Genomic DNA, 23,310 nt, shown 5'->3' with positions numbered 1-23,310 from the left:
CCTCGCTAGCACGAGCAGTGCAGCTGACCAACCGCCTCCGAGTCGGCATCAAGTGTCCGCCAGCTGAGGGCCACATCACCACAACGCTTCCTCGGTCGCCAACCTCGGCGGGTACCCAGGCAAACGGACGTCCCTAGTTGCCAGCCTCAACGTACGGGGGGCCTTAAGCTGGGAGGATGTGGGGAGCACACGCTGCCACCTTCTCCCGCGGGCGCTCACCCGCGCTTGCGAACGGTGCGCACGGGCGGGCATCTCATGCGCGCACAACGCGCGCCGCGGGAGCCGGGCGGACACGGGAGAATTGCACTTTGCCCTCTCCCGGTTCCCGCTCGCCTCTCGCGACGCGCGCGCCCGTGTGGGAAGAGGGAAAATATCCGGCGGGCGAGGAGGACACTCCCTTCGCGGAAGGTAAAACGATATAAAGAGCGCGACCGAGAGACCCCCGGTCTCTCTGACCTCGCTTGACCTACCTGCCGATACGGATTTACCCGCTGAAACCCGTGAGTTACCTCGTTTGCGTGACTACTACACACGACGAGGCAAGCCTATTTTATTACTTATTATACAGAGCGGACTTCCCTCTGCAACAGTGTTTTATTGCTAACAGCAATAAACGTTGTTGAGTGACTCGCTGGTTGCCTTATTCGCCCGAACCCTGTGTAGCTGCGATTACACGCGCTACGGGTTGGGGAAGACCCCGACACCGCGTATGCTCGTCGTCGCATGTGCACATAGCGCGCACAGCGGGAAACCGGGCGGACACGAGAGAGAGGCACTTTGCCCTCTCCCGATCTCGATCGCCTCTCGCTGACGCGCGTACCTGCGTGGGAAGAGGGAAGGTATGCGACGGGTGAGGAGGACATTCCCCTCGCGAAAAGGTAAAAGGTATAAAACAGCGCAACCGGGAAACCCCCGGGCCTCTCTGACCTCGCTAAACCTGATCTGCCCCCACGATTATAAACCGCTTCAGCCTGTGAGTGACCTTGCTTGCGTGACTTCCACACGCAATGAGGCAAGCCTATTTATTCCTTATTACAGAGTGGACTTCCCTCTGCAAGGGTGTCTTATTGCTCGCAGCAATAAATGTTGTTGAATTGACTCGCTCGTTGCCTTATTCGCCCCGACCCCCTATGTAGCTGCAATCGCATGCGCTACGGTGTGGAGTACATCGGAACAACTGTGTGTGGCTAGATCTGGAGCTTGCCTTCAGCCTTAGCTCGCGCAGAACGGACCCCTGCAGTATGTACTGTGTGATATAACGGAGAGGTCTCCCCATCCTTCACTTCGCCCATCGCGCCGCGACCGCTGTGGTTGGCCGCGGCCGCTGTGGTTGGCAGTGTGAAGTGCTACCACCAAAACTGGTCCATGGCAAAGCCCACCCCCGACAACCGTCACGAGTGGAAAGGGAGAGCCGTAGGGTTGACAGCACAGTTGAATGCCCCCCCAAAGGTGACTCAAGTGGAAAGTTAGGGCTCCACATGGTAGTAGAATAGGAAAAATGTCTAAACAAGCACTACGTCCGCGCCTACGCTCCTCTTTAGTTTCTGTGGTAGTCGTGAGATGGCGATGTGAGTTTTGCACCTGACAAAGCACTTAAGAGGGGTGTGCAAATACCGCAAAGTAGATATTGAATCGAACTAAGAAAGAAAAGCTAAATATTGAACGGAATATTGGCTCGCTTTCCTCTTCCAGCTCGGAGGCCTCAGACTTAATTTTACCGATTTCACAGACAGGGCATGTACTCTTGCTCGTAAAATATAGTTTATGAGTGAGTGTTAGTGAGCTTCTTTATTTTGCCGATTGTCAAGCGCCTAAAAGCAGAGCAGTGTGGCATGCTTTGACAATAGTAATGGCACTAGATAATCAATGTTGTAAACTAAGCTCGTGGGTTGAGCAAATGGCTTATTTGAAATTGTAGAAAATGGAAGGTAAAAGAAGGATGGTAGCCTTTTCAACATGTGGGTGAGGATGAGGGAGGGTGGGTAAAGCTTTTTGTGCTGAGGGTGAGGTTGCAGAAGGGCGGATAATTTTTTTTATAGGTGAGGACGAGGTTGAGAGAGGGCAGTCAAATTTTCATTGGACAGTGAGGTGAGGACGGTACTTGCGGTGGAAGGGTAAGAGGGGAAAAAAAAATTATTAGGCAATTTGCCCACCTCTGCCGACCACTACAGCTTTGAACTTCAAAGCTTACAAGCCGCAGGACCATGTCAGTGCTTGCTGTGCAAATACTGATGCACTGTAAGAAGCACAGTGGTGCCCAAGCTAATGAAGGAGAGGTTTATTTCCTTTTGACGACACCTGACAAAGGACTAGTCATGGGTAGCATGGGAAGCATAATTGTCCTATGAAGGGTGAATACTACATAGAATACGCACTGCTAGCACATAACTGTGGGAAGAAACTTCCCCTACTATGCTGTGTACATTTACTGTGACCAGAGTGCATGTTGCGAGGGCATAAGGTCTATCTCCATCAGCGTTTGCCTCCCCTGAGTGCAGCCCAGCATTGTATGACCATGCGCAGCATCTTCAGCTTAGCATTTAGAAAGGAGCTGTGCAGTGTATGCACTGTCTTGAAAGCACTGCAGACTAGCTCAAGCCCAAGTGGTTCCTGTTGGACAAGAGATAAAGTGCGTACAGGTCTTGTGCTGTCTTGGTGTCATGAGTAAGACGCCGGAGGCGAAATAAAAGAAGACGAGGACGATGTGATCGGAGCGTTCGGAACGGCGCGAGGCGCGTGAGGCGCGTGAACCGAGCCATAATCGAGGCATGTCATGAGTAAGACGCCGGAGGCGAAATAAAAGAAGACGAGGACGATGTGATCGGAGCGTTCGGAACGGCGCGAGGCGCGTGAGGCGCGTGAACCGAGCCATAATCGAGGCAGAAGCGAGGCTGAGCTGGTATTATCGACGTGGTTCCGGGCCAGGAAGGTCGCATCGCCAGCACCGCACTGGCGACGGGAGACTTGGGGGTCTGGCCGAGTCCGTGACGTTGGCCGTCCACGGTGTGGCCGTCGACCTCGGCAAGTTCGGGCGAGGCTCCTGGACGAGCTGCAGCTCCTCACGACAAGACCAGGCACCCCAGAGAGGCTCCCCCTTCTACGGCAGACCGGCACGTGCGATGATCCCCGGAACGCCACGTCGGCACTCGGGAAAGAAGCTGGACGGAAGCGGCGACTGAGCACGTCGCTAGGCCTAACCCGTCACCTCTCCCGGCCACGTCAGCAACAGCGACCGGGTCAAACAGGCTCCGAGAAGAGCGAGTTGAAGGACCGACCGAAAGGCAGCAACGAATATACGACGGTCGACGGAGGCACCGACATTTAGAAAGGCCCAACGAGATTCTCGCCGGGAAAATACGCGCATCGACGGACTTTCGTAAGAAAGACTTTCCTCTATCGTCACTACAGTAGGCCAGTGATGCCAGACTTTGGGGTAGGAAGGGCCTAAGACTAACGGAGGTGAAGTTAAGGATATTTAGTGATTCATTAGGTTGTTTTTGTTAACCTTTATTTATTCATTGTCTTTTAGTTCTGTGTGCACTTGAGTTTTAGTTTGAGGTTTTTTGGCTTTCGTGTGAGAATTAAAAAAATCTGTTTGCTGTGTTGCCATGCCTCTTCCCTATCCATCTCTCATAACACCCGCACGCCTCCGAGATCAGTGACAACGAAACACATCACACTTGGAGACTTTTCTCCTGCGCTTGCTGTCACAGTCCCGTCAGTCCTATCTCTAATGTGCGCTGTGCGTTGGATAACAGACTGACGTGCCCTCACATGACGACTGAGCACTTACTGTACATGCCACTGGCAATTTCCTCTCTCGCTCGGTGAGAGTTGCCGGGAAACTGTACAAAGTGGCACACCTAGCCACCTTTTGTGTCGTGTGGGGATGCACGACTCTCACGCGTACCATGATGTTGTTTTCCCCGCACGGCTCTTGCGTCTCCTGTAATCCGGCTTCCCGCATAGCTAAGCGCCGGCAGAGGTCGGCGTAGATGTTAAGAGAGATGGCACAGGTGTTGCACTGCAAGCGCCACCCAACGGCGGGCTTAGTCGGGCTCACGAGGGAGCAGGGTCTTCCTCCTCTTTAGCTTGTGATTGGCGAGATGCACGGATGCTTCTCGCGTGCGCCGGCTCGCTTCGCGAGACCGTCCCAAGGCTAGTAGCAGGACACCGGTATAAATGAACATGGATTGTTCGAACTCACCACCGTTCGCATGACCGTACACGTGAACGACTAGGCGATGGTGTCATATCTTGGGGCGAACATATTCGCTGACTATCCGGTTGCGGTGAGTCGGACTTCCTTGATTTGTCGCGCGCCCATGTAAATGTTCTATGGCTAGTAATTCGGCTAGCATGCATTGGTGTATGAAAAGTGCAATAATGCCCTTTTGATATTTTGTACTACTGTGTTGTCGTTCCTTTATCCCAAGAGCACATTTGACACCCCACAGCCTTCGTCTTTTGTTCATGACATGTCACGCTAGAAGAAGACAACAACGAAGTGCGCACGCGAATGCACAGGACGTGATGGCACAAGCCCGAGCTTCTCATCGAACGCTGGCTAGTTGTTGACTCCAATGCCTAAGCTATGCCGCTTAACATGTTCATGTTTCCTTGTTTGTAATAAATCGTCGGCAGCCACAACCTGCTGCACAGACATGACAATTGGCGACGACGAAGACTCTGGACTCAGCGGCAGTTCACCGACATCAAGGAACGGAACGACATGGCGGTGCGTGACTTTTGTCAGCTACCCGAATTCAGTGGCAGCTCTGGCTCCTGGAGATCCTGGTATCGGAGGCTACAGTTCTTCTTCGAGGCTAACGACATTACGGACGCTTCCAAGAACCGTGCTCATCTGCTAACGTTGTGCGGAGAACAGACTTACGACATTGTCTGCGCCCTCGTTCAACCCAAGCAGCCCTACCAAGTTTGAGATGCTCAAGGCTCGTTTTGGTCCGCAACCTTCTGAAGTCTTCTGCAGGGCACGCTTCCAACGACGTGACCAATGGCACGATGAAACGGTCAGTGATTACATCACAGCGCTTGAGGGGCTAGCAGCAAAGTTCAATTTTGGAACAAGCGCAGACACTGCGGCCAATCCAACAATCCTGCCTCTTGAGGTAATGCTGCGTGATTGTTTCGTTTACGGTCTTCGGAACGAGCAGGTCCAGCAATGGCTGTTCGCGGAAAAGGACTTGACATTCAAGAAAACCTTTGACATTGCACTGCGAGCTGAGAACGCCGTTGAAGACCAGAGAAACGTGAAAGTTGAATTTAAAGAGATTCACGAAGCCTGCACAAGCATCTCCAAGACAGAAAGCCAAGGTCACTCGAGTACGTCTTCCCAAAAGAGAAACAATGCTGTTGGCGTTGTGACGCGCAACATAGTCCGGACACTTGCAAGTTCCAGACAGCTTCCTGCAACTACTGCAAGAAATGCGGACACATTGAAAAGGCATGCCTGAAAAAACGGAAAGAGGCAAGAACGAACAAGAACATTAACATCGAATATCCCTGACAAGGAACTTCGACAACAGCCTCAGCACCAGTCACGACTCAACATGATTCACCAGACGGGGCACTTTACGAGCTCAACACCTTAATAGACGTCCAGCACGCAGAAGGTCATGACTCATCTACGCGTACGGGGCAAGTCCTTAGAGTTCGAAGTCGACTCAGGTGCAGCCTGCACACTCATCAGTGAGGCCACGTTGAAGTCCACATGGACAGATGACCCTCCACAGCTTGAGACAGACAACATCCTCCTATGCACCTGGTCAGGCCAGGCCCTTCGTGTTCTTGGATGTTCAATGGTGGATGTAACGCACAGGAACAAGACCCTGACATTACCACTTGTTGTCATCAAGGGAGCAGGGTGTAACCTCCTTAGACGCAACTGGTTCCTTATCTGGGTACAGGGGAATCTCGATGATACGATCTCGGCTAATACGAATTTCCGGATGATACGAATTTTTCTGCGGTCCCGGCTGAGCCCCATTACTTTGCAACGTGCTAGAGAACGATTGTTACGAATCGATTTTCGACCCGCGTCGGTTGATACGAATAAATGCCGCCCCACCGACAGTCGCGAAAGAGAACAGCGCGCAGTCACACGCGTTTTCCTTTTCTCTTTTCGTGCGGAGGCACAGACGCGGCGCCGGACAACGCGGAAGCCGCAACTGGGCGTGAGGAGTTTGAAGCGGTGGCGCTTTTTTGCTTTTGTGCTTTTCTTCTTGTCTCATCGCTCGCTGCGGCGGCGCGCTTCCCCACGCGTGGCCGCCGCAGCAAGCGAAGGTTCGTGCGGTCTATCGCTTCAACGGAAACTGAGCGGCGTAAGCACAGCGCATACAAAGGTCAGAGCCGCGTGGAGATCGCTTTCAAGATACGGTGCGTGCGATAACACCGACAGCCGGCACAGGCGCAAAGTACAAGAACGCATTTGTTGGCAGAGTAGGAGCCGCCCCTCCCTCCCGCGCTACCTTTCCGCTTTGCTCCTTTCGCGTGGGGAGATTGCATCGCCAGTTACCCTTGCGCTCGGTTGCAAGCATTTGGCGCCGCAGCACAGCGTCGCCCCCCCTCCCTCCCTCCCTTCCATACCCCCACGGCCTTTCGCGCAACGGAAGTCGCGTTTGCTCTCCTCTGTGCGTTCGCTGTCCGTGAAGGCGTGCGTCCCCCGCGCGCTTTCGCTCGCACATACGACGTGTGGTGACGACTTTATTGCCCTTGGACTCGTGCTCCACGTCTTATGCTCCTCCTCCGCATCGCCCTCGTTGATCTCCTCTCCCATCAGTGGGCGCACATCGTGCTCGCAACCGCCCTTGTCGGCGAGATTTTCCCGCGGAAGCCGCAATTTCGTCTCACGCGGCTGCACTGTAAGCGGCATGCGTATACTACATGGAGTTCTATGGGAGGGTAAACCGGAGTCGGAAAAGGCCGCGTTGTAGCCAGTTCTGCACTATAAACGGTTACGTTATAAGTGGTCTATACTGTAAATGCTTTTTACGTACGTGCGCCTGAGTGAGTTCACCTCTCGACTCCCGTTTAGCTAGTTTTAATTGTGTTTCGATGATGATACGAATTTCGGCTAATACGAATTTTTCTCGTGACCCCGTGAGATTCGTATCAAAGAGATTCCACTGTATACAGATCACGGGCATCAATGACGTATCAGACGACGAACTTGTTTCCAAGCTTCTGGACAAGTACCAGTCTGTGTTCGACGAGAACATCTCATCACACGTTGGTCCTGAGGTACAGCTTGAACTCGTGGAAGGAGCAAAACCAAAGTTTCTAAAAGCCCGGCCAGTTTCTTTTATGTTGCGGTCAGCTGTAGAAGCTGAATTGGATTGACTGCAATCAAGGCATAATCGAGCCTGCGCAGCATTCGGATTGGGCAACGCCTCTCGTACTTGTTCGAAAGAAAAACGGCTCGTTGAGAATATGCGGCAACTACCGTTGCACAGTGAATCAAGTATTGAAGAAGGCAGATTACCCACTTCCCACTACAGATGAAGTCCTCAGCCACTTGAGGGGAGGCAAGGTGTTCAGCACTCTGGATTTGGCACAGGCTTACCAGCAACTTCACGTAACGCCAGAGACAGCAGAGATATTGACCCTGAACACGTTGAAAGGGCTTTACAAGGTCAAACGGTTGCCTTTCGGAATCTCTGCAGCTCCAGCCATTTTTCAACGCTTCATGGAGACTATGCTATCTGGCATCACAGGCGTTTGCGTGTACTTAGATGACGTGATCATCAGTGGGAAAGACGCCACAGAACACGCCGAGAGACTGGAAGAAGTCCTGAAGAGGCTGCTGCGCAAGTACAACCTTCGGCTCGGCAAAAACAAGTGCTGTTTTGCAGTGTGACAAGTTTCTTTTCTGGGACACCGAATCGACGAAACAGGTGTCCACACCAACAAAGAGAAAGACCGAGCTATAACAGAGGCTCCAGCACCAAACTGCAAGCAAGCACTCCGATCATTTCTCGGAATGCTGGCTTTCTATGACAGATTCTTGAAGAACAGGGCGACAATTGCCAGCTGTCTCTACCAGCTCCTGCAGAAGGACGCCACGTGGAGATGAGAGACCAACCATCAAGAAGCATTCGATAAGCTTAAGAGATTGCTTTTCAGTCAGACCGTACTACGATGAACAGAAGGAGCTTCTTGTCTCATGTGACGCTTCACCATACGGCATAGGAGCTGTTCTGTCTCAACGGGATGACCATAATAGAGAGGCGCCAATCGCTTTCGCATTTGGGACGCTAGGGTCGGCGGAACGCAATTATGCTCAGCTGGACAGAGAAGGCCTTGTTGTAGTGTTTGCAGCGCACAAGTTCCACAAGTATATTGCGGGAAGAAAGGTGACTTTCGTCACGGACCATCAACCGCTGCTCGGCATACTAGGTCCAGGAAAGCCAACGGCTCAAGTCCTCTCACCACGGATGACCAGATGGTGTATCAAGTTATCGGCGTACGACTACAACATCGTCTACCGGCATGGCAAGAACCATCAAAATGCAGATGCGTTGAGCCGATTACCATTACCAGAACCTCTCTATGAACCCTGGCCACCAGGCGACGTACTGTTGTTTGAAGCTCTGTCGAGACCTCTGTTTACTGCTACAGAAATAGCACGTCTGACAAACAAAACATCGCATCCTGCAGAGGTTGTACAAGGCAGTGTAGGATGGCACAGTGGAAAAACTCACTGGAGAGGAGTTCGCTCTTTACCGACAAAGAGCGACCGCACTAGCATTTCATCCTGAGTGCATCACCTTGGGTCTTGGGTGATCTACCAACTCCGCACGATCTCACGTCCTGGCACTTCTACATGCTGGTCACACCGAGGCATGGTAGCCATGAAAAGGGTGCAAGGAGCTACGTGTGAAGGCCCGGAATCGCAAGGTGATCGAAGAAACGGTGCGACAGTACCGTGAATGCCGTTCAATGCAGAAGAGCCCACCCAAGCTCCTATTCCCACCTGGGACCGTCCCCAGACACCATGGCACACGGTGCACGTTGACTTTGCGGGGCCACTACTCGGGCGCACCTATTGGTTGTTGTGGACGCCACACACAATTGGGTGGAAGTTCGGCACGTGACGCAAGCAACATCCGCAGTTGTCATCGATGTGCTTTGAAGCCTCTTTGCAACGTTTGGCATTCCCCAAAAGGTCGTATCCGACAACGGAAAGCCTTTTTTCTACCGAGATAAAGCAGTTCTACATGGCAAATGGCATTCAGGCTATAACATCACCAGCGTACCACCCTGCAACAAATGGCCAGGCAGAATGCTATGTGGTAGAGCTGAAGAGAGCGCTCCTGAGGGATACAATTAAGTCTATACAGTGCCGACTTGCAAGATTCCTGTATCGACAACACACAACTATACACACTGCCTGCCACAGGGATGACACCTGCGAAAGCCATGTTCGGGAGAACTCTATCCCCCTTGATCTGCTCAAGCGGGAGACGGAGATACAAATCCCTGAAAGCCAGGAGGCATTACCGAAATCACGTCGCTTCGCTGTAGGGGAGAGAGTACAAATCCGTCAATTTTGAAAAAGCCGGAATGGATTGAAGGCGAAATACTGTGCCGCGTCGGACCACGATCCTGGCTGGTAAACAGCGACCAGGGAAGGTTCGGCGTCACCTCAACCACATGAAAGACCAGACAAGCAACCCAATCACTGATTGATAAGACATAGCAGACGATCTCTCAGGCACCACGTCAGAAGAGACACCGTGGACTTCTGCGGTTCAACGGCGTGACTCGCTAGACAGGCAAGACAATACTTAATACTTCCTTGCAACCGTCGACCTCGACGTCACAAGCAGGAACCACCCGGAAACTGCGACCACCTGAACTTAGGCGTCCTCCAGACCGCTATGGAGACTTCGTCTAAGGGAGGAAGAATTGACATGTTGCACTAGAAAAAGAACGACAACGAAGTGCGTGCGCGAATGCACGGGACGTGATGGCACGAGCGCGAGCTTGTCATGGAACGCTGGCTAGTTGACTCCAACGCCTAAGCTATGCGGCTTAACATGTTCATGTTTCCTTGTTTATAATAAATCGTCAGCAGCCACAACCTGCTGCACAGATGTGACAGTTCACAAGCAGCCTGTTGAGCTGACCACATTTTATTTAATGGTGTAGTTAAAGATCTCGCTTTTCATTCTATGCTGCCTCGTCTTTGCCCTCTGCCCATCCTTGGTCAAGTATCTGGCCACTGGAATGAGGAGCCCGTTGCAACTCTGCACAGCCATCACTCAGTCTTACTGTCAGAGGCAATGGGGAATGCACAAAACACATCCGCGTAAAGGTCTCACAGCATGCATGCTGTCACTGCTTTCAGCCAGCATTGTTCTTACAGTGGTATTCAGTGTCAATATTTCTCTTTTATAAAGAGAGCCTTTGCTTTCAGGTGTGCTTCACGTTTGAGTGCCCTGACTGCGAGAAGGTGGACGACAAGATGGGCTTCATCATGACAGAGTGCGGTGTGGAAGGAGCGAGCTTGAGGCTGGTGGGTCATGGTGGGCCACACAGCACCAACCCTGAGGCCCTGTACTCTGACGGAGAGCCATCCTGTGATGCTTTGCTCCTTCTTGAGATCAAGACAGTCTGGTTCAACTTTGCTGCCCCTCCACGAACCACCAATGCACACCGCACTGATTTCACCAGGTACTCCAGTGTTTGGCCTTATAAAACAAAAGATCTAGAACTTTTGCTCGGCTTTAATTCCTGAAAGTTTTGCTTGCTCATCGTAACGGTTTCTTTAGTTAACTGTGGCATGTAAACTTAGTGACACAGCTTACGGTGTAATCAGAATGGATGGCTTGCCACGCGGCACCTATACGACCTAAAAGATCGGCATCTGCAATGCACTTTAAAAAAGAAATTTTATTATGAAAAGCAGTAAAGCACAATACAAATGACAAGGCAAGTGACAAGCCAACTGCCAAGCTCACATCTGGAGCCTTTTATTAGAAACAGTATCAAATACAGTAATCCCTCATTATAACGAAGTCAGCGGGACGGTGAAAAAATTCTTTAAGCTGTAATTCGATATAAGGGACCACTCGAGACAAGCTAAAGCAGTCGAGCTTTAATTGCGTCACAACTGCGAGGAAGTCAAAATATAATGTATTCAGTGGAGAAAAACTTTATTCAGGTGCAAAAAATTGGAGGACGCTTAACTTCGCCCTAAAGAGTGGAACGCGATAGCATTATCGGGCTCCGTTTGCATCACATTTTTCTTTGAGTAGGCTTCCCTGCAACACTCAACGTGGGAAAGCCAGCTTACAAAGACCAAGCTTGCACTGATCCCCTTAAAGTCGGCTTCACTTTTAAACACAAATGCATTGCTGGGAAGACGTTTTTACATGATCAATTTAAGCCATCTTATATCAAAATGTGAAGGCCCTAGGGCCTTTTTTTATTACATTATTAATTGTTTGCTATTTCCCCGAGGCGTGCGCGTGTGTCCAAACTTTAGAAATGCTCGGTTTTCAACATTCCGCTCAATGTTACTGATTTTACTTTGAGAAATTCAACTTTTGTTCACTAACACCTTGCGCCATAGGGAGGGCCTGTTGTGGTCGGGGTGGTTCAGGATCGTGTGGTTCGGCATGATTATTTCCTCCAGACGCCAATGCTTAATGCTGAAGCCGACACCGACGCAGGATTTCTTACGACACGGGGCCCTTAACGCTATCGTGTTAAAAGGCAGTGAGCTTTGGCTGTTTCAAGTTCTTACCGGGTACGAGCAACCTCTGCTCTAATTTGACCAAGCATTGCACGAGGCCATGGTCCCCGCCCATGCATTCTACCTTATTTTGCAGCAGGCGTAGGTACTCCCGCGTCTGCATTATAGTTGGATCTTCATCTGGCTCTTCGTCCGCCGGCTCTTTGTCCTCGTCGAGGCCACCAACAGTGTCAATTATCTACGCATCCGTCGCTTGGGCGACCACGGGCAGTAGCATCAACCAACGCAAATGTCTCGAAGTCGCCTTCTACCTCTTGGCCAGCAATTTTATGAACAGCCTCGTACAGATCGCTGCAAGTCCAGTCATCGTCAGGCTGGTCAGAGTCGCTGACGACGGCACGGGAAAAGCCAGTGTGCACAAAAAAGTTGGCGACCTTCAAAGGTGTGAGTTATTTCCGTGAAAAGTTCAGTAAATGGATCGCACCAACCAAATCAATGTTGCTGGTGTCTTGCTTGCATCATACACTGTGAGCATGCGCTGCGAAAGAGCCTTGTGGTACAGCTTCCGGGCTGTCTCAATGATGCCCTGATCCATCGGTTGCAATACCGCGGTTGTTTGCTGGCAAAAATTTCACAGCGATCACCTTGAAGTTGTCTATCTTCCCGTGGCTTGGACCATGGTCAGTTATGAAAAGCACTTGCCGATTCCTTGCGTCGAACCGTCTATCCAGAAGGCGCACGTAGTCTTCAAAAATAGCAGCAGTCATTCATGCTCGCTTGTTGTGTAGATGCATTCCTTGGAATACAGTTAAACCTGGATATAACGAAATTGACAAATTCCCGAAAAACTTCGTTATAAAGAGGATTTTGTTATATGCAGGTTTGGCACGAAAATTTGAAAAATAAACTGATCACTTTGCCGACGATCCCTTACCTGCGTTTAAAACCTTCGAGCCACCCCTTACTGCCTTTTAAATCATCGCAGCCCAGGATGCAAGCATAATCCCTTGCTTTTTGCTGCAAAACAGCACCGCTCATGCGTACGTTTCGTGCCCGCATGTCCATAAACCATCTGAACACAGCTTGTCGACATCGGCATATATTGATGACTTCAACTTCTTGCCGTCCGTGCCACGCTCCATAGCACTGCGAATCGCATCTTTCGCTTTTCAAATTGTGGACAAAGAACTAGCTGGGGGATGCAAAATTTGGCAGCTACATCCTTCTTTTTTTGGCCTCCAGAAACAGCGTCCAAGTTGGCCATTTTGTCCTCAAGAGTCAATATCTTGTGTTTCTTCGTCGAAGCACTCATCCTTGGCATGTCACACCAGGTAGAGGATGCGTGGACGCGTGTCATTTCGCACAAGCGCGAAGCATCGGAAACGAAGAGCGAGCGACACGATGGCGTCGTAGTAGAGAGCCTACAGCGCTTGCATTTAGGCTCTCTAGCGTCATAGCGTCGTATAGTGTCACCTAGTGTCAGGTTAGTGAAGCGCAGAGACTTGCGCAGTAACGAAAGAGTGGCGCTGCCAGCGCGTTGAAAAAAAAAACTTTTTTTTTTTCGGCAACATCAACTGGAAAAGGAGAGTGCCGGCTTGGCGGGCTAGGCCAGCTGCAGGAAGCGGCGGGATCAGGTTTGAATAAAGGGAGGGGGAAAGGTCACGCCCGCGGTGGCAACATCGCCGGGTCTGGGGATGCAGGCCCGCCTCGCGCACGCTCGCACGCACGCACATGTGCGCTTGATCTCGCCTCGTAGTCGCCGTGAATTCGAACGCGCCAAGCGCGACACTGCCGCTTTGCATTTCGTCGCCGCGGAGAAGGTGCTTCCGGTTGCTGCTCGCGCAAAAATGACAAAATTTGGGGCGAAATCTCTAGGTTGTCGCGGGGAAAACGTGTTATTTCGAGGGGGTCTCCCGCTACCACTTCATTACGTAGAGGTCTCAATGCATGTGGAGTAACGGCGGGGAATAGAAAAACTTCGTTATATCCAGGAATTCATTATATGGAGGTTCTTTATAAGCAGGTTTAACTGTAGTTGCATTTCGGAAGCAGCGCGGCTTCTCTGCCTTCCCTAGTATCAACAAGGGAAGCTGGTCCTTGCCTGTTGCATTGGTACCAAACAGCAGCGTGACACGCTCCTTGCTCTGTTTTCCTCCGGTTGAGAATCAGCCAGTGGTAGTGAACGTGCAATTTGGTAGCATCTTGTAGAAAAAGGCAGCATCATGTAGATTGTCGTTGTCTTTGTCTTCATACATTTCAAGAAGCTTGGAGCTAATGTTGGCGCCTTACGTCTACATGTCTCGATTCACGGCTGTGCTTTTGCCAACAATCAACTTCGAGGTTGTTGACAGGTTGTGACAAAGTTGTTTGAGATCGACTTCGAGGATGTTGACAGCCTGACTCGCCGCTGGCGACGCTCGTATTTTTCGTGTTTTCAGCAAGTTATCGGTCGATTTGCACCGTCAAATGCAACAAAGCGAGGGCGGTGTTTTATTACGATGCATGCCGATTATGGCGAGCGGCGAGCAAATTTCTAGACCAGCTTCCCCCAAGTCGTGTTCCCAATTTGTTAATGTAGCTCCTCCTGTCGAACATGGCGTTTATAATTGGACGGACACTTCCTTTGCCTTTCGGCGTGTTTCAGCGCCAGAAGTGCTCTTTAGAGCGGTAAAACTTCGCTCATCTACCGCACCCCATGGAATGCTATGGCGCAAGTCTGCCCGCAGGTCTTTTGGCCACTTTTCGGCATCCAAGAGACCACAATTTTCTGGCACCGCAAAGCATCAGGAAAACTTTATTTTCGTGTGGATTCTATCACGGGGGACACCAGCGATGCGATTGCGACTGAGATTAACGGTTCGGGCACGCTGCACCATATAATTTGACACCTTCCGTTCGTTCTGCAGTAAACAGCTGTAAACGTGCATATACACGTTTTTAAGTACAGGCTGTGTGACCAGTATGGGTGCTAGATATCTAACAACCGTATAAAGCAGCGGAAAGAACTGAAATCATATTTATACATATATCTGGATAAGGATCCGCACAGATATCTTCCAGACGTTTTTACAGAATGTTTTCTAGCCATTTTAGCAAGATGATAGCGTAAAACAGCTTAACAAGATGCCTTCAAGCCATCCTTTGCAAGACATCTTCAAGACGTACATATAAAGACGTCTTGTAGCCATCTTGAATAGTTTTAGACGTTCTAGTTCATTTTGGCTGGTCCAAGACAGCTACAAAACGTCTTGTGTTCAGTGGGTAGTAATCGTCACAGTCTTAGTCTGGAAATTGTTAGCGTCTGTTTCCTTTTGAGTCAGGGGCACCCATGATTTGTTCCTTTTGTCGCCTGTTCTAGTATTCAATGGAACACTGCTGGGCTGTTCCTGACTATCTGGAAATTCGTAACTTCCACTGTTTATCTCATCTTTCGGGAGACGGTTGAGCATCCGCCTATTTTGGTGAACTTCGAGCCCGTTCTCTGTCTGAATACGGTATGAATGGATGTGCCGCTGCTCCGTGCACGGTACCGTTTGTACGGAGGTCAGTCACCACACCGTATCGCCTGTTTCAGCATGGGGAGATGTTTAGATCGGTGACGTCGATCAAGGTAGTGGCTCAGCCTCTTCCTGACCTTCCGATAATTATGTACTGCCTATTTCGGGGAGTACTGTCCCGGAGTACGCCGCTGAGGCAGCATTGTGACTTGAGTCCGGAGCCTTTTATTCATTAGGATCTCCGCTGGGCTGACTTCTAAAACACCAGGCGTTGCTTGTGGGGATGCGCGACTCTCACACGTCTCCTGTGGTCCGGCTTCAATGCGCGGCTGGGCGCCGGAGGCGCTCGTAGTGGTGCGTTGCGAGAGATCGCGCGAGTGTCGCGATGCTAACGCCACCGAACAGCGGGGTGACTTGGGAGAAAAAGGTCGAAGGCGCTCTCTCTTGGGTTGGGATCGTGAGCGACGCGGACGTCCCGCGAGTGCGCCGATCCACGCTTCGTGAGACATGGCTGTACGATGTACATGTACGATGTCACTTCTTGGGGCGGCAGTCAATGAGGTGGGATGCCATGGGAGATATCTCATAGGTGACAGGAGTCACCTGGCGCAGCACGCGGTAGGGCCCGACGTACCTCGACATTAACTTTTCACAAAGGCCGACACGACGAGATGGGAGCCAGAGGAGGACGAGAATCAGTATCCCGGTGTCGACGATCGTAAGTGGCCTTTTGTGCGGTTTGCGATGACGAAGTTGAGCGCGGGCGACTGTACGCGCGACGAGCGCACGCGTGATGGCATCTTGCGCATAGGAAGTCGTGGACGGGGAGGCTGGATCAGAAGGGAGCAAGGTGTCAAAGGTAGTAAGGGATGACGTCCAAAGAGAAGATAGAAGGGTGAGTAGCTGGCAGTTTCATGACGTAATGAGTTGTATGCAAATGTGACGAACGGAAGCGCATTGTCCCAATCGTGGTGGTCATCGGAAACGTACATGGAAAGCATGTCGGTCAGTGTACGGTTTAGGCGTTCGGTGAGTCGATTGGTTTGAGGGTGATATGAGGTCGTGAAGTTGTGGTGAGTAGCACATGATCGATAGATCGTCAACCACATGAGAGAGGAAGCAGCGACCGCGATCTGTGAGCAGGTCACGTGGAGCACCATGTTGGAGGATGACGTCATACAGTAGGAAGTCAGCTACATCTGTGGCGCAGCTGGTTGGCAACGCTCGAGTAATTGCATATCGAGTGGTATACTCCGTAGCGACTGCATTCCATTTGTTGCCTTTCGTGGAAATTGGAAAGGGACCGAGCAAGTCCAGGCCCACTCGATAAAACGGCTCGGTTGGAACGTCAATTAGCTGAAGTAGACCAGCAGGTTGGGTCGCAGGTTTCTTGCGACGCTGACACAGGTCACAAGATGTTACGTAGCGGCGAACAGACCGATAAAGGCCCTTCCATAAAAAACGCGTCGTATGCGATCATAAGTTCTCGAGACGCCTAGTGCCCGGAAGTGGGGGCGTCATGAAACTGGACGAGGACGTCCCTGCGATGATGCGGGACAACGAGCAGGAGTTCTGCACCGTCGGGGTGCATGTTGCGGCGATAAAGAACGTTATCCTGAAGCAAGAAATGTGAGTGAAGGGTCGATGGTGCAGGATTGCAGACGGTCAATAATAGAGAGCAACGATGGATCTCTACGTTGTTCGTCGGCCACATGGATGAAGTCTGTTATCGCCAAGACATAGATGTCGGGGTCTGTTTCAGTGGAGTCGGGTGGTTCAACGGATGGCGGGAGAGGCAGTCGGTGTCGTTGTGTAACTTGCCAGATTTGTACACTACCGGAACGTGTACTGTAACCGTAATGCCCAACGGCCGAGCCTTCCTGGGGGGTCTTAAGTGTCGAGAGCCAGCAGCGCATGATGGTCTGTGATGACCACGAACGGGAATTTCGCGACAGCCCAGACGAGAGCTAGGCACTCCTGCTCAGTAATGGTGTAATTCTTCTCCGACGGTGACAGAAGACGACTAGCATACGCGATCACAAGGTTGTCTTCGTTCTGTGTTTGGGCGAGGATAGCACCAATGCCATGGCCGCTTGCGTCGGTGCGAAGTTCTGTTCTAGCAGCGGGTCAAATGAGCCAGCACAGGTGGTGAATGAGGGCAGAAATCAACGACGCAAAGGCAGTCGCTTGTTCCCCGCCCCAAGACCGCCATCTTTTTGAGTAGGTCCATGAGGGGTCGAGCAATGTCCGTGAAGTTGAGAACAAACCGCGAAATTAGGGCAGAGCCCAAGAAAGCTGCGTACTTCTTGCGTGGACCGTGGAACTGGGAAGTCGCGGACGGCACGGACCTTGTCAGGGTCCGGTTGCACGCCAGTAGCGTCGACTAGGTGTCCAAGTAATTTGATCTGGCGGCGCCCAAAGGTACACTTAGATGAGGTGGAGTACACCCAGCACCTCCACCAAAAAGACGTTACGGGGAGTATTTAATTACCAGTAAACGGCTAGCGCTTGTCTCGTCAAGACTGCACAGAGCGCACAGGTTCCAGCAGGTTTCAGTCTCACAGAAGAGCCTCTGACCCAGCCCCACTACAACGTCTTTGTCTTTTCCATGGCTCGTGACAATATGATTGGTAATTACTCAAGTCTGTGCTCTTAACTAGGGACCATTGTGGCTCACCATACATTCAGGAATACCATGTCAAGCGAAAATGCTTTTTAGTCGGTGTATCACAGTGGCAGACTGTGTAGACGGAAGATGGCTATTTCTGAGTTACGTGAAAGATAAGCTACTTACTACTTGTCCGTTAAGTTGTAATTTGACACAGATCTGCACAGATTCTTCCCACGGATAAGGGATGTTGGCGATGCTATCATTGGTTCCATCCTCTCAGGGGCATGCATTGCGCAAACACTACACTGTTTCACGAAAGATGCTATTTCAGTGCTTAGTCCTGGCCACCAGACGGAACCTTTGGCTTTACTACGGCATCGTGAGATGCCTTGATGACAGTCATGCAGCTTACATAGCGCTCCTTTTCGAAGAGATTGAGGAATGATTAGCCTCATTCCATTTAGCAACAGCCCATTCACCAACGTAATGCATGCTTGATTCTGCCAGTAAGGTGCAAGATAGCCAGGAACCTTTTGTTTCTTCGGCCAACCTGCAATGCACAGTTTTCGCAGGCTTCTACACACTGCGTTGCTCGCTTGACCCTCTCTCACCCTTGTCAGGAAATCCATCTCCTGTTTCTACGAGTCTACACGAAAACAAGCTTTCGAGTTGGCTATAAATTCAGAGACCGTCAGGTAGATTGACAGTTTTGTGTTAGCTAACGGAGAACGTGAGAGAGTGTCTGCAGTGATGAGCGATTTTCTGGGAACATATACAACAGAAAAACTGTATCGCATCAGCCATAAGCGAAAACGTTGAATTCTTGGTGGCATATCATCAATGCCTTGGACCAAAAATAATGGTCCACTTCAAAAACTAAGTCCAAACCACCTACATGCTCATCGAACCTTTCCGCTGCCATGTTAGCGCAAGCGCTTCCTTCTCAATCTGGGGGTAGCATTGCTCGGTTTTAGTTAGCGAACGAGACGCGAACACAACTGGTCTGCGTTTCCATTTGTTTTTGAAACAAAACTGCTCCTAGTCCAAAAGACGAGGCGTCAGCAGAAAGAATTGTTGGTAGCGAAGCGTCGTAGATCGCCATACACTGTGCTGAACAAATGAGATCTTGAGGTTTGGAACTCTTTTTCCTGATCACCGCCCCAAAGCAAGGGTCTATCTTAGTGCAAAAGAACACGTATAGGAGCAGTGACCTCAGCTAAATGTGGCAAGAAGCATCCCAAATGATCTGCCATGCCTAGGAGGCTTCATACTCAGTTACGTTTTTGGGTGGCTTCAAATCTTGAATAGAGTGATCTAGCCGGATCAGGATTAATGGCATTTCCATTAAGGATATGGCCCGAAAAACGTACTTGCTTAAGGGGGGACGCGGCTTTCGCATCGCGAAAATGGCTAAAAAATCGATTTTTGAAAATCACATTTTCAGTTTCTGTAACTCTATTCTATATTATTCCGAAATATCATCACTGAAAACCAAGTAGAAGTGCTCTAAAAAATTGTTGTATCAGCCAAGGTGCTGAAAAATTGCGCGGAAATCGCGAAAAAAACGGCGTTTTTCAAGCCACGATATCTTCGGAACGGCGCAGCCGAGCGCCGCCACTTGGTCTCGTTGGAAAGCGCATTCTCCGTCTTCAAATCTGCCGCTTCAGCTATCTCCTCCATACAGAAACAAGCACACAAAAAGCAAATGTTTGAAGGTCGTGCCGGAGCCACCGATTGGCCGCGCCCGCCACGTGACTCCAGCGCGGTTCGCCATTGGTCCGGTGTTCGCTCCGTGATGGCGTCGTCTGCTCCGCTTGTTGCGGTGTCCTCGCGAGCTCCGGACAGTTTCCGTAATTCGACGAGTGTTAAGGGGGCGCTACGTGGACATAGCAGTAGTGTGGCGATCCCGCTTTTTGTGGACGTCTCAGACCCGCGGCTAAGCATTCCGAGCATCGGTGACGCGGACTTCGCGACCGAGCTTCGGGCACGGAATGCACGGACACGCGGCTAAGCCTCTCGCGCGTAGGCGTCTCCGACTCGGCGATAAAGCACATCGCGCGCGACGATTCTCGGATCCTTGCCTAAGCATTTCGTGCGTTGGCGCCTCCGAGTGCGCGACTAAGCAAATCGAGCGTCGACTCCTCGAGCCGCGGCTACGCATTTCGCGCGTCGGCACATCGCTCAACAAGTGTCGACTCTCGGACCGCGGCTACGCACTTCGCGCGTCGGCACCGCGAGCGTCGACTCCTCGAGGCCGCGGCTAGGTATTTCGCGCGTCGGCACTCGGACTGTGCGACTAAGCTAATCGAGGATCGACTCCTCGAGCCCGCGGTAGGCATTTCGCGCGTCTTCACATCGTCATCGAGTGTCGACTCGGACCCGCGTCTAGGCACTTCGCGCGTCGGCACCTCGAGCGTCGACTCCTCGAGCCCGTGGCTAGGCATTTCGCGTGTCGGCACATCGCTCATGGAGTGTCGACACCTCGAGGTCTATTCCTCGGACCCGCGGCTAGGCATTCGCGCGTCGGCACCTCGGACTGCGCGATTGAGCTTACCGAGCGTTTGGCCCGCGACCAGGCATTTCGCGCATCGGCACCTCGGACTGCGCGACTAAGCTCGTCGAGCGTCTATTCCGCGGGACCCGCGACCAGGCATTTTCGCACATCGGCACCTTGGATCGACCCGCGACTTAGCACATCGCGCGCCGACTCTGTTATCGTAATGTCACGATATCTAGTAATCATACCTATCATACCACCCCTTCATAAAGAGAACCTCATCATGAGCTCTGTTCATAGGCCACTGGGCTGGCAACAGACACCTGGCTGTTAGAAGTGAGGCATGATACAAAAGTACAGGCTGGGAAAGCACCTAGCAGCTGCATTGCTGCCTATCTATCAGTGGCTCTCCTAACCTCCATAGCCATTTTCAATGGAAGATGATTCAGAAGGCTGCTGTCAGCCTTCATTCAGTAACATGGTCGATTCTACCAAAAGAAAACAATGCCTCACTGACTGCACTATAGGATGCTATCAATGAGGCAGTCTGCAGATACAACGCTAGAACTACTGTAATTTATGCCCACATAGTTCTGCACCTCACTTGGTTTGAAACCAGGCACCATGCTCTTTGTAGAGCAGCAGTAAAGAATGCCATACAAACATGAAAAAGGCAGAACGAAGGCTCAGCAGACCAGAGGCCACATGCCCAAGAAGCCCCACGTCACAAAACACATCAAAGATTACAACTTGGTGCGTTTAGAGAACTGAAGAGAAGGTGCAACTTTGAGAGCCATTTTCTCAAAACTGTTTTTTCGCCTTTCTGCTCAGTTTCTGGAGCTGATTACTTCGTTACCGTTTAGCCTATTTGATTCTGTTTTTTTTGTCACGTTCCTTGGACTACAGTGCAGGTCGAGACAGTCTCGCATTTTTATCTTGACATTTATAAATTTATGGCGTGGCTATTCGTTCACCCCGAAAGTGTGCTTGGTGCGAAGGTAACTTGAAAAATGACTATCTAAAAAATTTGTTGCGAACAAAAAAAGTAAGACTGTCACGACCTTCAGCACGCATTGAGCTGCAGTCAATACTCAACGAGCCTTCCATCATGTTTTTTAAGCTCCCAGGCCCTCCAGAAAGTTCAAGAGAGAAAAATTCTGCTCAATAAAATGTTCTGAAGGTATCACTCTGAAACTTTATGGAAGTATCAGGGAGACATTCTAAACATTTGTGCCAATTTTCATCAAAATCCATGAAGAAATCAGGAAGTTGATTTTCAAAGCACGTCCCCCTTAACCCCAAACAAGCATTTCTCTTTGTTCAATGTCCCGTTTGCTTTTGCTAGGCGTGTAATACTTCACTTAGCTGCTCATCATGCTGAGCTTTTGTTTCACCAAACACTAGGACGTCCATAACGTTAACATCAACCGGAAGGCCACATAGAATCTGTGACACTCTTTTTTGAAAATATTCTAGAGCGGAAGTAATTCCAAGCCGTAGTCGAGTGAAACAATATCTACCGAATGGTGTCAAGAATGTTGTTAGCTCTTCAGAATCCTTACTGAGTCACACCTGGTGGAAGCCCGAGTTAGCAACGAGTCTTGAAAAACCACTTTGCGCCCGACAGTGAACCAAGGGCCTGATCTACCGTTGGTAACGTAAAACGTTCTCGACTTAGGCACTTGTTCAATTGGAACGTCTACACATAATCGCAGGTCTCCTGATGGCTTCACGACTGGAACTATGCAGAAGCGGCAGCGTTCCTCCCACGTGGCTGTGCTGGCGGTGGTTAACCTGTGGATGCAACTGGCCGTGCTGCCGGCGTCTCTGTTGAGCCGCGGCATCCATGTTGGGGCCTTGGTCGCGAACTTCTGATGACTGGCCGTCGTCTCCCGTACAGTACACTGCTGCTGTTAGACGCTCTCCTTTAGGCGAGCCTTTTCCAGCGCTGTGCCAAATGTGAGCTGCGAATCGTTTGTAGAGCTTCCGAGAGCTTTGCGTCACGGAGTTCGACAACAAGTCTGTCTCGGATCATCCATTCTTGAGGCTGCCGAAGTTGCAATGGTCCGCCAAGACATGTAGTGCAGTGACGAACTGGTCTACAGACTCTCCTGGCTTTTGAGCGTGTGTGTGGAAGCAGGCGCTCTCATACACAATGTTTCGATCTTTCACAAAGTGTCCGTTGAATTTTTCTTTACGGCTTCATAGTCTTTAGCCTCTTCCTCTGACAGCCCAAACGTACTGAAGACCTCACGTGCTTGCCGTCCCATTGTGACAGTAGCGTGCGAACCTGGGCTTCCCTGGAGCGTTCGTTGAGTCCCGTTGCAAACTGGTAATCGTCGAAGTGCTCGATCCATGCCGGCCACTCTTATATGTGGTCAAAATCCAGCGATGGCATTGATGGATCCATATGATGATGAATCTATACAGGTGCATTGATGGCTTCTCTGACATTGTTTCTCGTAGCTGCGTCGTTCAGAGGAAAGATTCTTCACCAGCTTCTGACACCAGGTCACGATGAGACGCCGTGTCCCAAGAACGCAGTCAGGACGCTATGCTTTGGGTAATCGAGGAGAGCCTTTTATTCAGCAAACGCCTCTTATATAGGCTCCGCGCACCACGTAATCCACCGTGCAGACACAGAAACATGACTGATTCCAACACAGTAATATTGACACTGCATGTGGAAAAGCGCGTGCAGTGTCAAATTAAGCGGGTCAAATTAAGCGGGTCAAGCTCTTTGTGCGCTTTGAGTAATGTGACTTAAAATACATGCGGCTTGGGTCGGCACCGGAAAAAATTTCGAATAAAGCGATATTCGAGTAAAGCGATTTCATTATAACTAGGGATTACTGTATATAGAACAATGAATATCGAGCCAGACGACAGTGCCGCTAAGGCCCCAGTTGGCAAAGCAACATTTTTGAAGTGAAGAGCGCAAAAGTGGGACAGACAAGGAGCTGTGCTGACTGCCAACTGAGTTTTC

General features: G+C 50.8%; 1 protein-coding gene across 1 annotated transcript in view; it reads left to right on the top strand.

Moving 5' to 3' along the window:
• LOC119434975 (uncharacterized) overlaps positions 1-23,310 on the top strand; it is a gene marked incomplete at its 5' end in the record, with an annotated part of 83,132 nt that overhangs the window by 28,541 nt on the left and 31,281 nt on the right. Inside the window, one exon of the mRNA XM_037701968.2 lies at positions 10,439-10,695. Within this exon, the coding sequence (XP_037557896.2) occupies positions 10,439-10,695 (257 nt within the window). The remainder of the gene's footprint in view (positions 1-10,438; positions 10,696-23,310) is intronic.

The sequence above is a fragment of the Dermacentor silvarum genome, unplaced genomic scaffold (genome assembly GCF_013339745.2).
Source record: "Dermacentor silvarum isolate Dsil-2018 unplaced genomic scaffold, BIME_Dsil_1.4 Seq357, whole genome shotgun sequence".
NCBI classification, from domain to species: Eukaryota; Metazoa; Arthropoda; class Arachnida; order Ixodida; family Ixodidae; genus Dermacentor; species Dermacentor silvarum.
This window is presented reverse-complemented; position numbering and strand designations above follow the sequence as displayed.